The sequence below is a fragment of the Ochlerotatus camptorhynchus genome, unplaced genomic scaffold, assembly GCF_037179485.1.
Source record: "Ochlerotatus camptorhynchus isolate MF236.1 unplaced genomic scaffold, CSIRO-AGI_Acam_v1.1 ptg000192l, whole genome shotgun sequence".
NCBI classification, from domain to species: domain Eukaryota; kingdom Metazoa; phylum Arthropoda; class Insecta; order Diptera; family Culicidae; genus Ochlerotatus; species Ochlerotatus camptorhynchus.
Genome location: NW_027040682.1, coordinates 4,118,367 through 4,134,235, shown reverse-complemented (window position 1 = coordinate 4,134,235; position 15,869 = coordinate 4,118,367). Strand labels below are relative to the sequence as shown.

The window sequence follows — 15,869 nt, the reverse complement described above, 5'->3', positions numbered from 1 at the left end:
TATCGCTCAAGTGGACGATGTCATAGGGTGAAAATGGGGTACAAACGGTAGTACCAACCGGTGGAAACTAACGATTTTAAATTGGCTCACTACTTGACTAGCCTATTGGTCCCAAGCAAATCGATTAACGTACCCCATTCTAGTATAAACTCCAGTACTACACTATGTTTGTTTTAATTCGCTATGAAAGTTTGACAAATAAAATGAGGGGTTCGTGGATTTTCCTATGTTTCGAGGGGTGCATCGATTAGCTTGGGACCGAAGATAGTACCAGAGCTGAGCCAAAAAATTGAGCACATTTCTCCAGGACCTTCTGGTCTTAGAGTTACCTCTATGGTAGTTCCCTCTTAAAAACGTTTTTAACATAACTTTTTTGGATTGAATTTTACCATTTTTTCAACAAATTTTGAACGTGAAAATCCAATGCCGTTGAATGACAAGAAATTACTCAGAAAAATGTCTCGTTGTGGATGATGCAATTAACTTTCCTCTCACAAAATCTCACATTCCTGGAAATGGATGTGTGTGTGTGTGTGTGTGTGTGTGTGTGTATGTCTTTGTGTGTGTGTGTGTGTGTGTGTGTGTGTGTGTGTGTGTGTGTGTGTGTGTGTGTGTGTGTGTGTGTGTGTGTGTGTGTGTGTGTGTGTGTGTGTGTGTGTGTGTGTGTGTGTGTGTGTGTGTGTATATATTCCCTCTAACCCTCACTGGCCGGCAGTGTTATTATGGAAGAACTCTCTGATCTAAAGAACTCTCTTTATAATGTCGCGTTTATGGTCATTGTAGACAGCTTTAGTCCGGGAGTTGGAAGGTGATAGCTCTATTGCACATCCAGCCACCCATTTTAGAATGTCTAGTGAGTCACGCCCATTCCGAGGTTACTTTCACTAACAATAAGCCCCGCATGTATGTATCACCGTTATCAAATGAATATTGGTTATACACACTTCCAGGTTCGAAAATATTATTTTCAACCCTGGCTTTAGTTTAATTTTGATATTTAATTTGCCCAATAATTTGGACAGCTCTCCCCATATTCTGCTCTTCCGCCGCCGTTAATTGCTTCCTTTGGAATCCCTTGAACTTTTTCTCTAACGTGCTTCCGTTCATTCCGTGCTCACCGGCAATTTCCTTCCGTAGATCGTCCTTGGTTGGTTCTAACATGATTCCGCCTTTTCCGGGGTTTTCTTGTCTCGCTAGTTGGTGTGGTCGGTTTCATGTCAACTATCTGTCACTGAATTGCCATAGTGATCTGGGACGAGGCTCACGTCCAAGGTCGCTGGTCTATCGAGCGCTCCGAGTGTGAAAAGACAATGAAAGAAATACGAAAGGGATCAGTTTCAATAAGTGACAGTTTCATCAGATTCCCCAACTAACCATACTCAAGCAAAGTAAGAATATACAAGCTATGTTGCGACTATATGGTTATTTGGGTACTCATGTGGCTGTCAGAATGGTTAATCGGTTGCGAAGGGAAGTATTTCTGAAAGTGATGCGTTATATTTCTCAATGTTTTGATTTTATCCTAACGTTACCTCTTTTTTATATCACAGACAAACCCTACCGGCATCTGTTGTATACACTGTGATGGGCAATACACTCAACAGATGGCTGTAGTGTGTGAACGTTAAACGCAAGGGAATTGATTGTGTGCGCCACAAGTGGCGGTACTGCCAACTAAGAAACATTTAAATTGACCGTTAAAAGCGATTTTGATGAACATTTTAAGAGTGTACTGTCTGCTTGTATGTGATCATACCTTCACTATCGCAACTTCGGGTAATCCGCGAAAGTACTTGCATTTTTCTCAGGCACTTTTGATCTGAATGCAGTCACTTCTTCATACTCTAAATGTGCCACGACCAAATTGGCAGAACGACGCCCTAACCGCTCTCTGACCGAAGCACAGGGAAAAATCAAAATATCCTTTATGTACCAAAAAACCGCAATCCAACAAACTTGCCTCAGTGTCGGCCAATTGAAGATTATTTTTGAAATATGAGTTCGTTGGTGTACAAAAACAATTGGAAGGCCAATAATTGTAATCAGCTGATAAACCGAATTAAAAGTTGCATTCGTAAAATCGCAATAGTATAGCAGACAAGGAGTAGCAATTTCAAATTTGTATGTTTTGTGGAAGCTGACATTTGTGCCTGCAATGTTTCACGCTAAGGCTTCCTTAGAGTATCACTTTAAGGTGATACGATACGTCACGCTTTTTTTGCTTTTTTTCTCTAGTTTTTTTTTCGCGTTTTTTACGATGCAAATGATATTATTTAAGTAAATACCTATCATCTTTAAGAGTGAATTAACTTGAAAGTGCTTGTAGAAGTACGTGTCGTAAATGTTTTTAGTGTGGTTCTGAGAAGTGAATGCTAGTGAAAACAGTTATTTAAATTACATGCCCAGAGCAGAACAAAATGCGTGAATGAATTGGTAATATTTTGGTGGGAAAGTGTACAAATATGTATCCAGATCTTATTTATACAATTTTGGCCCATTTTTTAAGGTATGTAATTAGTAATTTACTATTTTGTAGGAAGATGTCTTTCGTACGCATACCAAAACACATTTATTTAATGATTGTGGGGACAGCCATTGTTGCATGACGTGCCGTATCACTTTAAATGCTGTACATCATTCATGTTCTCACATCATGACAAAGCTAGGTCAAAGGACCTTTTTCAAATGTTCATTAATTTTTTTTGTAGCAACGTGTCGTAGCTTCATTTGAAATAAATCGCTTTTTTTTCTCAAAAATGTATTTTTTCGTGAGCCCAAATGAAAATTCACATTTTTTAGTTATCACTCGTTATTGACGCAAAATCAAAAAAGTTGGATTTCATGTTTCAATATTTCCCCTCATTTTCCCCGTCTTATTGCCTATAGCAGCAGATGGGACCTGTTTCTCGGCAACTTCTGTCAAGGTGGTTGTGATTTTACTCGTATTATTGCATCGGATACAACAATGTTAGTGAAGACCTGGTATTGATGACCTTTCAAAAGTATTGGCATAACTATATTCACAGAAATATTGCTGAAACTTCTATCAAGTGGGGTGCACTTAAGGACTCGTATCATTTAAAATTTACTTCCTCTTATGAGAATTTGTTCCGAGTATTTTTGCATTGTTTGGAGGCCTTGTTCCATGGTTTTAGAAGTCTTTAATACTTTAGTAGATGCTATTTGTCGGTGAAGCAAAGAATTGTATATTTGACTATGGTGTTCCTTTTTAAAGTAGTTAACAGTTTGCTGCTTCGATATTTGTGTGATCGAACTGAAAGAGGAAGTGACTTTCATAGATATAATACCAGGAACGCGATTGAATAACAATAAGAACATCACATTTCTTGACTTGTGATCCACAAAATTCATTATATTTTAACGGAATAAATGTTTTCAATTCGTAATACTTATGAATATTTTAGGTGGACACAAAGGCGAACTAAGAGGTGGACGCCTGAGCTTTTCCACATTTTTATCGCTGTGAAGCAACTGTAAACTCTAGAGGGAATTTACATCTGTAACTGTAACCAGTTCTAAGAGATGAACTAGCCTCAGGCTAAAAATCTCTAAAATAAAGAAAAAAAAAAAAAAAAAAATGTAACCAGTTCATTCTTGTTTGTAAACCTAGTTAAATTGTCATTTTCAATTACCTTAAAGATACATCGTCCAGCTCAAACCTTTGTAGGGGTAAGAGGTAGGACGATCATCATCATCCATTTCGAAGCAAACATTTGTTTATAACTTATTTTCAATACAGTTCTTAAATATGTACCGATCTTTTTTTTGTTTGGGAGGGGAGTAAAACCACTGCGTCCATTATTTGAACTTTTGTGGTACCCCTATTTGCTGTTTGTATCATGCAAACCGACCACTATTTAACAAGTGGACGGGTAATTTCTTGGAGACATCTTTTCCCAGTCCGGTATAATATGGTTTATAAAACCAACTACCTTTCCAGGATTTGCAGGCCAAATATCACTAGGTTGTAAGCTAATACTTCCAAGAAATTTAGATGTACGCTTGTGAATGCACCACAACTGCAGAGCAGATGTTCTGAGGTTTCACGTTTCAAATTACAGAAACGACAGACTTTGATAATCACAGAATCAAGCTGAGCATTCCAATTCAACTTGGCGTCCAAAACTTCTAGGTATTTGACCTCCGTACCGATCATTTTGACTCCAGTAAATGAATGTGTAAACATCATTTATTCTTCCAAAAATAGAGCAAACATAGCCTTTTGTTCACCATATGTTTGATCTCAAATCCAATATTAGCACATTCGTAGGACATGACATATAATAAACGAAGACTTTTACTGACAGTCGTTGTTTGTATTTCGTTTCACTTTCGAGCATTCGATTATTTTCAATACCAGCACAATGGTAAACACAAAGATTAGCGACTCAGTTTTCAATTATCTATCATTGTGAACTAGAGTTAAACATTACCACACAAACTTTATAGTGACCAACACTACTATCGGCCGCCTTCGGATGATTCCATCGATGACGATGACTAGCTGATGGTTGCCGGTCGTTGAACTCCCGAAAATTTCGCGATTGAATTCCACGCTCGTAGCATGCACGCACACCAAAACATTGCCCACCGCCCGCGATCGATGCCGTTTGTCTGTCTTATTCGCTTTTGGCTAAGCATAGGCCATGGTTTATAGAGGTGGTAGTCGCGACACAGTGGACCACTTACTACTTCAAACCTGATCAAAATTATGTTGATATATTCTTCCATCACAAATGACCAAAGCATTTTTAACACATAAAATAGAACGATTTTAAAAGATTATTTGTACCGATTAATCCACCCCAGGTCCGCCGCGTTTAAACGCTTCCACAAACACGGTAAGGTCGGGGATTTCGAGCGGTACACCGACCTCGAGAAAACTTTTAAGGACTTGATTAAGGCCAAAAAACGCGGCTCCTGGCGTCGGTTCGTCGATGGTTTGTCGCGAGAGACTTCCATGAGAACACTCTGGAAAGTCGACCGGAGACTGCGAAACGCGTCATCTCCGGTTAACCTTTGCGTGCCTAACGTCTAAATTTGCATAAATTTCAAAATTCAATTAGCTCTAAAAACATAATTGCTCAATATTTTTCTTCACAACATTTTTTTGAGAGTCCATGGTCACACTAGCCCACTATCAGATATCAGGTGGTCAAAAATCAAAAAATTGACTTTCACTAATCCTTATTTCGTTATTTTTGGTCGATATTAAAAATTTCAACTAAGAGAATCTGAAAGTTTCAAACTTCTAGCAGTGTTAGTTTCTGAGATATCGGATGTCGAAGTCAAAAAAGAGTAAGAAAAGTACAAATTTTGCCGCAAAAATACACTACCACTAAAAAAAAATTTCATCCACTATTTATCATATAACTACCACATCATTATACATCGTTGGAAAGGTAATTTAATACGCTTTTCGAAAATAAAATTCATTTAGAAATTTGATGATGACAAAAAAATTTAAAAAAAAAAATTGAAAATTAATGAAAAAAATTAACTTTATTGATCACAAACTTTCGAGTCTCGAACATTCCCAGGCTAATTCTCAGCTCTGGATGAAGTTTTGAGTGTACTCTAACAAGTACTGAAGAGCTTGCCTGCCTCAACCTGCCCCATTGGAAATATAAGCGATTTGAAAATTTTCGGTTATTACATATGGGAGATTTCAAATTGTACAAGAGCCGGCTTGGAAACAAACTTTTTCAACAATTATTTTGCAACTTTTGGAGTTATATTCGGTTGGTATAGTCAAAATATATTGTTAAAGAACATTTTCTAATATTTCATGACGAACTTTTAAAAAGGGCTTAAGCTTTTGTACAAAAAGAAGTCATCATTATCATAAAGTTCACTGTTGGATGAACGTAAAAATACATTCGTTTATGCTTTATTCTAAAGTAAGTACCTGGGTTATGACGACTATAGAAGCATATGCGTAAGTATGTACCTACGCATATGCGCGGATGAGTTTAATTTATACCTAAGTCTGTACTTAACCTACTGTAGTGTCAATTTGAAGCCATAGTGTATTTTGTGTAGCTTTTATTTAAACTACTACAGTGTCATTCAAATTTACGGTTGAGACCAAGTGTGAGCATGGATAATAGAACCATTATTAATCTATTAGACGCAAAATCAAGCCATAGTGACAATGTTCACAGAACCATTGAATTCATTTGTGAAAATTATAACATCTCGGTGGAAAAACGTAAACGTCTCGATGAAAAGATCCATAAAATCGTTACTAAATACATCAACAAATGGCATGAAGCTAATCGCACGAAAGAGCGATTTGAGTCGTATTTTCGGAATTGGCTTGATGGAGAATTTGGCATCGAGGAATTTATAGAACAGGAGCAATGTGTTGCCTCAACCTCGGTCTCGGGAACAAAACGTGGACGACCTTCAAAACCTTTCTTGGATTTGAGTGAAAGAGGAAAACGTCGCGTCATCGATAAAGAAGCAGTTGATCCAAAATTCGATACCATCGAGAAAGCTTTGTTATTTGCAAAACGGACCGCTTATAATCGAAAGGATTTTAATTTAGTTAAAGTTATTGGGCATATTTTAAAAAACCAAAAAAGCTCTAAAACCATGCTGGCTCAACTAACTGATCAACGAGGAATGATGTCACCAGAAGAGGCTTTTAGTGTACTTATCGAGGCTGGATTGAGTAGATTTCAATACGAAGTAATACATAGTGAATCACCTTCAAGATTTCCACCTTACTATGTGATCGGAGCAGTGAAAAAAAAATATGCGCCCCTCCTAGTGAATTCATCGAAGAAAGTGCATTGAAAATAAGAGTGAAACTCCAGGCGCTGATGGAAAATACAGTGAAACGAATCGTCCAAATAATTGATGCAGAGCTCAACGAGTATATGGATAGCAACGATCTAGTTTCTACGGAACTGGTTCTTCTATGTAGCTGGGGTATGGACGGATCAACTGGATATTCGCAATATCATGAAGTGCTACCAGAAGGATGTCAGGACGATTCAGATGTATTTTCGTCCACTTTAACACCAATTCAGTTGTTCATGTACAATGATCGAAAGGAAATTATGTGGTTTAATCCCATGCCTCAAAGTATTCGATTTTGTAGGCCATTCATCCTTGAATTCATTAAAGAGAGTAAAGAAGTTATTCTGGCTAAAAAACAGGATGTAGAAAAAGAAATGAGTGAACTAACGCCAGTGAAAATTGAACTCTCAAACGACAAGTTTATTCTTGTTGATTTTGATTTTGTCCTCAGTATGATAGACGAAAAAGTCTTAACTTATATCACTGGAAATTCGTCGATGCAGAATTGTCCAATATGTGGGGCAACACCAAATGTAATGAATGATGCAGAGAAATTCGAGGAAGGATTTATATCAAACGAAGAAGCCTTGCATTACGGCATATCTCCACTTCATGCTTGGATAAGATTTTTCGAATGCCTTTTGCATATTGCATACAGAATGGATATCAAAAAAATGAAAGGTAACGAAACCGTTCAAAGAACTATATGAACAAAGAAAAAAACATGTGACGACACAGCTTTACGAAAAATTTGGAGTAAGAGTAGACCAACCACGATCGGGTGGAGCAAGTACCAGTACTACAGGAAACGTTTGTCGAAGAGCATTTGGAAATCCCAAGCTTTTAAGCTCCGTGCTGAACATTGATGAAGAGTTAATTTTCAGATTCCGGAATATATTAATTGCTATTAACTGCCAAGAGCCAATAAACCCGGAAAAATTTGATGCATATTGCAAGGAAACATATAGGCTCTATCTTAAATTGTATGATTGGTACAAAATTCCTGCAACCGTGCATAAAGTTCTCGCTCATGCCGGAGAAATAATCATACATTCACCAGCACCACTTGGTTCATTAGCGGAAGAGGCAGCAGAAAGTCAACATAAACAATTGAAAAAATATCGAACCCATCATGCAAGACAACGATCAAGAGTAGAAAATTTACATGATGTCTTTATTCGTGTCATTAATGAATCGGACCCACTGATCAGTTCCATTTGGATGGCAAAAAGACGACAGAAAAAAGTATCCCTGGATTATCCCGACATCGTGAAAAGTTTCATGATAATTGAAAATTCTGTAAGTGATTCAGTAGTCGATACTAATAACTTCAATGCCTTGGAGGAACTTATGAAAGCAGTCGATGAAATTGAAGAAGAATTTGTTCATGATGATATTGTAACAGAAGAATAAAAAGAAATTCGTTGAAACATATTTGATTTTGATTATTGTATCATGGCTTTTTGTATTTTTTTTACAGAAGATTTGTTGAGAAAAATAAACATATTTCCAAAAAAAAAGGTTTATTTTTTATTTTTTACGGTTTTCCCCCCAATAAAACCATGGTAGGTTGTCTTTGTTCAATAGATTTTATTCTCTGAAAACAAGCTTGAAACTGTAACCGTTATAAAATCGTAAAAATTAAATTTTAATTAATCAAAAGTTAGGCCCTTTTCGAAAGTTGGTCGTGAAAATGTTGAAAAGTGATAACGCACACCTTATATTGATGAAACAATGCAAGAATAATAGCAGAAATTGTGAAATTTTGGCCAGTAATGGCCTTATTGAGAGTCCATGAACACGTCAAAGAACGAATAGAAAGAACAGGATTGACAAATAATACAGTGGAAAAATCTAAAATATTTATATCCAGTTGCAAACGAATGTATGAAGAAGAGATTGCATTGACCAAAAGTTGCATTGAATGTTTGAGCAAATCTGGGGGCAGTGGAACATGTCTGGAAGGGCCAATTTAATGGGACTGTGGACTGACTGCGACCATTACTGGCCGTGCAAAATCATAAAGTTTGATATGTTGCACGACGGATTTTGGTTCTTGTCGATAATTGAAAATATACCCGGGGACACTGGATTGTGTGCTCTCAATAAGGCCATTACTGGCCTAGTTCAGCAGAATCATAAAGTTTGATATGTCACATGACGTGTTTTGGTTCTTGTGGAGAATCAGCCACTTGCCCGGGGGCAACAGAACATGCCTGGGAGGGCTAGTGTGACCATTGACTATCAATAAGGCCATTAATGGCCAATAGACTGATGCAATTTGACTTTTTCGCTCCACAGTGCTTACATGGTTTAAAATCGGGTCCTGATTAGCCTCTCAAAGTTACAACTCATTTGGTTAGAAACAGACTTCGCACAAGCCATTTGAAGTTTACATGTAAATTACTAGGGGAAATCTCAACTTTTTGTTCATTGCCTTCTAGTGTTTTTACATATTGAGCTGTGAAACAGTTCGATAGCCATTCTTATAGAAAATTTTCTCAGCTGCTGAAGACCGTTTCTATGTAAAACGAGACAGGAAAAAGTTATTAATTATTTAAGATTTGCTAAACTTATGACATGATCAAGCAGCTGCTCTGTAGGCAACACTGTATTTTGCAGTGTGACATAGTAGCCATGATTTGTGTGTCCTATTCAACGCCCCAGAAACACCAATGTTGCCTGCTGAGCAGTTGATTGAGCATGATCATAAGACATCAGCGCATTGAACCATTAATAACTTTCGATCCTTGCATTTAATCAAAAAGCGGTCTTGAGCAAAGTTGTAGCTGGAAAAATTTCTTACAAGTGAAGTTGAAAGTTTTTGAAACAGACCGATATGATGAATTATTAGATAGACATGAACAAAAATCTTGGTTTTACCATAGTAATTCCCATACAAACTTCAAATTGTTTGTGCCATCTCAGTTTCTCACCAAATGGGTTCAAATTTTGAGAGGTTAGTCAGGATCCGATTTAGAATCGTTTAAGTATTGTGGAGCGAAAATTTCTAATTTTGCATCACTCTAATGGCCAACATTTGTCAAATCATGAAGTTTGATATGTCGCACGATGGGTTTTAGTTTGTGTAGAGAATTGGCCCCTTCCCCGGTGGCACCGGAACATGTCTGGGAGGGCTAGTGTGACCATGGACTCTCAATAAGGCCATAACTGGCCAACATTTGTCAAATCTTGAAGACATATCATATATATCTTGCGACATATGATGGGTTCTGGTTCTTGTTGAGAATTGGCCACTACCCCGGTGGCACCAAAACATTTCTGGGATGCCCAATGTGATCGTGGACCGTCGGTATAGCTGCCATTGGTGCAATTACATTGTTTGAGAGAAAAAACATGATGTTCATCGTGTGTATACTTATTACAGAACAGCCGACTGCCGACCAAAAGTGAACCCAACGGGAACCGGAATAGCTCCGGAAACATGTTTTGATCTAAATATTTTCAGATGGATTCAAAAACTTCATAAGATTTTCGACAAAATGCAATTTGTTGTGAAGAAAAAGATTGAGAAATTATGTTTTTAGAGCTAATTGAATTTTGAAATCTATGCAAATTTAGACGTTAGGCACGCAAAGGTGAAAGAAGACAATGAGTACTCAGACAGTTGGATATTCAGCTTCGCACGGAAAGTTTGCCCGGATTAGGTGTCGTTTCAAACCAACGTTTGTTTTCGTCCGTCGGGTAGTTCCCCGTTTTCGATGGTGAAATTCTCACTGGCTCTCCTCTCATTTAACAACTCAGCTCCAGGAATGGATAGAATCAAGTTCAACTTCCTTAAAAATCTCCCAGATGTCTCGAAGAGACGCTTGTTGAACTTATTCAATCAGTTTCTGGAGCTCAACTGGAGGCAAGTAAGAGTTATCGCCATTCGAAAACTTGTTGTTTGAGAAATATATGAGCTTTTCTCATGGAAACTCGAAAACTTCACGAATTAGTTACATGGGTCTACCCCAGGGCTCATGTTTAAGCCCTCTTCTTTATAAATTTTCTGTAAAAGACATTGAAGGTAAGTTTTCAATCTAAACAATAAATATCGGCTCCGAAAAGCTAGGACAAATGAGCCTGGTGCATTATATAAATAAAAAAAATCCACCCCATAGCGATATAATTCGTTTTATCATCGAATTTATCATCCATTGAAATTTCAGAACTTTCCTCTATCTATTGACAACAATGCACCGTTGATACTAAGGCCGTAACTCTACCAAAATCTAATAAAAACCTATAATCGGAAATTTGCCCGCTTATATTGAAAAGTTTTTCTTTCTCTCTTTGTAACCAGAAAGAATCGCACTTCCATTGTATTTTTTAACCGGAAATGACCGGAAAGTAACCTTATCCCATTATTAGTCAATTGGTAAATATTTCATTGATAAATTGTATGCGAATGTTCAGACATTGTTTGGCAAATCAGATTACCTCATTTAACCATCTTCAACTATCTCCATATCAGAAGACAGCACATTGAAGAATTGACGTTCAATCACGATGATATGCGAGCGTTTCGTTAACACACAAACAAATGCTCCAATATAGTTGATTCCAACCACTTGCAATGAGAGCAAACAAAACTTTTGAATCACATTACGCTGTCAAACGATGAGATAAGCATCGCACTCTAAAATAAAACGGTGCACAACGAAATAAACTCATTTTATAAATTTGTACTTCTGAGCAGGTTTTTGTTTTATTTACTCCACTCTGAGTCGGTGGAAGACGCAGAGTTGATGATCTAAATTCTTTCAACATGCGCGTGCCCCAGGCCCATCTGACCAACCAAATGTCGTGTTTATGTTTTGATGTTGTTGTTGTTGTTGTTGTTACTGTTGGTGGTGGTGTCGTTAGTTTTCTGATTTTTTTTTTCACGCAACATTTTTCTCCCGCATAAAATATCGCTGTTCCGCATCGCGATCGTAACGACGACATGCACAGCAGATGGCGTGGCAAGAAAGATAGAGGGCTCTTCCGTACGGGTCAACCGATGACGAATGTTGTTGGTGTTGAGCTGGGGTGTTTATTTTTGCGTGTTCTGTGCAAATTTTTGAGTTTTCAAGGTTCTTTCGTTAACTATTGCCGTATGCGGGGGAGTGGACTGGGTGCGTATGCGTTGGGTGAACCGTTAGTCGGTGGAGCTGGTGGGAGGTTGTAGTAGTGGTGTAAGATGTACATACATAGATGGAAGATGGGATGGGAACTGGGAGGGACGAAGCGGGAGGGGGGGGGGGGGAGAAGGCGAAATAGAAAACGGGAATAGGCGAAAATAAACAGAGTGAACGCGTAGTATCTTGTCAAGGGCGTGCATTGAACTTCGTGGTCAAAGTGATGAGGATATTTATTGAGAGCAGCGTAGTTGTTCTTTTTTATTCGACGATGAGATGCGAAAAGAAGTTTTGATGGATGAAGTTTGATTTGAAATGATTCGTGGTGAGGGTATTTATTATGTTGATATCGCTGATTGGGTTGCGCATAAATTAAGCTTGCGAAAAAATGGTGAAGTCGGCCTTAGGGTTTATTGAAAGCGATTTATTACAATTTGTAGCACAATTCGGAATGACAAATTTGGAAAACGGAGGGAGTGCGTGATGTTGTGTACAATAAACATGATTGATAAACCTTGGACTGGAAAAAAAATCCATCTTAAAAACTGCGTGGTCTTAGGACATGAATTCTTTTCAATATAGGTACTGTACCAAAGTAAATTTTGAAGATTCTGATCCGAAAGGCGATTTTCCTTAGATCAGTGGTGCCCAAAAAGCGACCCGCCAACCCTCGGGCTTCTTCTTACACATGAAGAAAAAGGTGATGTTTATTGAAGAAATTGCTGTCAAGTTAACCCACACGACAGAAAAATTGTCAACATTTCCATCAATATTTTTACGTTCATATTATCAACAATAATTTTGGTGGGTCATCAATACATGGCTGGGTTTAAACAACTCAACATTTGCGTTGTTTTGTTTTTCTGTGTATGTTTGCGAGGAACTTCAAAATCTTGTTTACACTTTGAAGTATAGAGACTCATGTAATAGATTTGTAACATATTTTGTATTTCAATGAGCATATCCATACCATCCATACCACGACATCTGTAAAATCTATTACATGAGTATCTATACTTCGAATAAGCTGCTGTGTTTACCTTAATAGCATATTTTGCGATTTTTTCAAGTTTATTGTATTACTTACAGGATTTCCTGTCACCATAATCAATTCGGTTCCTCTGCAGCAGACGTCCACTGCTGACTCTTTTCTTCATCGAGCAGTAACCCATTCGCAAAATATCATTACTGTAGTTCCAACTTTAACAGATACATTAGAAACATCTTTACTGAGTGCAGGAACAGTTCCAAACATGGTTGATGAAGATCAAAACTACCATTCAGAAGATGTTCTGACTTCCCATGATGAGGAAAGTATGTCGTACGCTGAGGACCCGATTGACGAAATCGAAATCAAGCCTACTGAAGTGCAAGAAGAGAAAACAGAAGAATTTCTACTCTGCGAGCAACATCACAACGGATCTGAAGAACAACAGGAGAACACTTCCCCAAACATTGATTCAAAAAGGAAAATATCCGAGGATCTGGCATTACAAAAGAGCACGAAGAAGCATGCTTCTACTGAAATGAAATTTCGATCGTTCAAAGTGAACTGGTCAAAAATTAGTGATGGTTTACTTAAACGTTTGTCTGACCTTCAAAATTTTCGTGACAATAATCCGGCTCTGACTGTTCCGCGTTCGATTCAACTTTCAAAGTCCGATATGAGCAACCTTTGCAATGCAGTTGTCGACCAGCTTAGGTTAATCGATACTCGTATCAGTGCGTGCGTTATAGAAGTAGTAGCCAAACAAATCATAGCGAAGTTCCCATGTTTGAATTTTGTCGATGATGACGGCTACGGGAACGGTCAGAGTTTCGTTTTATGGAAGCATAAAATGATTAACAGAAGCACGTACCTGAATCGGTTCAAGGATCCAGATGTACCAGTACCATCTACTTCTGAAGTGAAAAGAAATCGGAACGTGAGAGCCGGAACATTGAAAGAGTATTGGGAGCATTCATCGAAGGAATGTGCCAAGGAGCTGATGTCTAAACTAATTCGGGACGAAGGATTTTTGGAACAATCACAATCCTACGTCCGCTTCCGATTTGATCAAGGAACCCTAAAGACGACACTTGATGGACTTCCCGTTCTCAGACGGCGACAATTGCTAAGCTTTCATTTTGAAAAAGCTACCGGCGTTGTAGCAGACTCTTTGGGAACGTTTTGCTGCAAAAAACGGAACAAGTTGATTGACTATTCAAGAAGTACATGTAAAAATCTACACTTGGAAGATGCAACCTCAGACTACGAGATCCTGAAATGTCTGTGTTCACTGTTGGGTGAAATCCTTTTGGATTTGATCGAACAGAAAGGGGTAATTTTGTGAAAATGTGTATATTGTAAAATAGTATATTAAAACAATGATTATTCGACAGATAGGAACTCCTCTGCTCCAAATCAGCACCAAAGGTCCAGGACCAGCAATCGTTGCCGTAGGTAAGGAATAGAAAAGATTTAGTTTTGAAGCCAACATTGGTTAAAATCGATACACATCAGATCAAGACTCGGATCAAGATTAGAGTAAAGTGGGACAAGATGGGCCGGTTTGTAATTTATTTTTTATTTTTTTTTCTTTGTCGATATCTACAGGTTTAATGCTTTCTCAAACCAGCATTGGGGTTATAAAGATCCTGTTGATGTTGACAAACAAAATAAACAAATAAAATGTATGATCCATCTTGCCCCGTGACCCATCCTACTCCACCTTACCCCACTAGTTATATGCTGTTTCAGGCGTAACATTTGATAACGGCACAAAAGCTTTTGTAAACAAAAGTTGTAACACCCTTTCCACGCGCACCGAATAACGCCCACGCAAACCAATACCACTATCGGTAAAGGGAGAAATTCCCCTACCCAATGATGTTGTTGGTTTGCCTGGGCGTACTTAGATTTGCATGTAAAAGGCCTTACAACATTTGTTTACAACAGCTTTTGTGTCGTTTTCAAATGTTACGCTAGATTTCATAGTTGACCCACCCTAATATACACGTTCCTTTTGTCAATTTAATTGAACGATTTTTGTTTCTTTACAATTGTTTGCAGATATAGGTAATGAGAAACTAATGTACTACGTCTTTGCCGAGCAAGTACGATTGACTGAAGGTACCGAGCGCATAATTATTGCCATCACCGATCTTATGTGTGTTCATTACGTGCATAACTTCATGTACATGAAATATTTATCCAAATTTCTGGAATTCGTGCAAGAGTATTTTTTGAAAATACTACCACTAACTGGGTCGAAGTCCAGAGCAACGCGAAAGAACCATCAGCAGCGAGTTGTCACCAGAGTCATCACAGCAATCGCCAATCATAATGTGAAGGAACTCAATCAATGACAATCATTTTAAACAAGATGTGCAATTAAATACTATTTTACCTTACGTCTAATTGATTACATGAATATATTTAATTTCATATGTAATAAAGTTATCTCTATACTCTACATGAGTTCAATAAAGAAAAGGCTAAAAGAAAATAACTTGAAGCATATTTTTTTTTTTGTGACAAAATTGAAACCGAAATGGAATATTACACACAGAGATTATTTTACTGCACACTAAAAAAATCTGAATTTTACTGGTGATGTAAACATCCATGCATGCAAACACTCATGCATGTAAACTTCCTTTTCACGTAAACTAGCAGCTTGCAAGAAATGTTGCAAACAAAGGTGGAAAGTTGCATACAATATATGGAATATTGCATGACATGTCTCATAAATTTACACGATTTATAATGTAAATTTGTATGATTTATGACGCTCCATTTATGTGCATCATAGTAACGGAAATTTACACTACTTTTTTTTAGCTGTGTGGGGTCAGTAATTTTTTACTGGGTTTTCAAACAGCTGAAAAAGTCAGTAAACTGAAAATAACGGTCACACGTAATGCAACGAACAATTT

The 15,869-nt window shown here is 37.7% G+C and overlaps 1 protein-coding gene across 1 annotated transcript; it reads left to right on the top strand.

Moving 5' to 3' along the window:
• Nucleotides 1–13,204: 13,204 nt before the first annotated feature.
• LOC135702364 (uncharacterized) lies at nucleotides 13,205–15,299 on the top strand. Its single transcript, XM_065223385.1, has 3 exons — nucleotides 13,205–14,272; nucleotides 14,334–14,394; nucleotides 15,004–15,299. The coding sequence occupies exons 1-3, from the start codon at nucleotides 13,205–13,207 to the stop codon at nucleotides 15,297–15,299; spliced, it is 1,425 nt and encodes a 474-aa protein (XP_065079457.1).
• The last annotated feature ends 570 nt before the right edge of the window (nucleotides 15,300–15,869 follow it).

Bases quoted from the DNA above. Each gene is read 5' to 3' on its own strand.
- LOC135702364 (XM_065223385.1), top strand. From the start codon at position 13,205: ATGGTTGATGAAGATCAAAACTACCATTCAGAAGATGTTCTGACTTCC. The intron at 14,273-14,333 runs GTAATTTTGTGA...ATTATTCGACAG, and splicing joins ATTTGATCGAACAGAAAGGG to ATAGGAACTCCTCTGCTCCA. The intron at 14,395-15,003 runs GTAAGGAATAGA...AATTGTTTGCAG, and splicing joins ACCAGCAATCGTTGCCGTAG to ATATAGGTAATGAGAAACTA.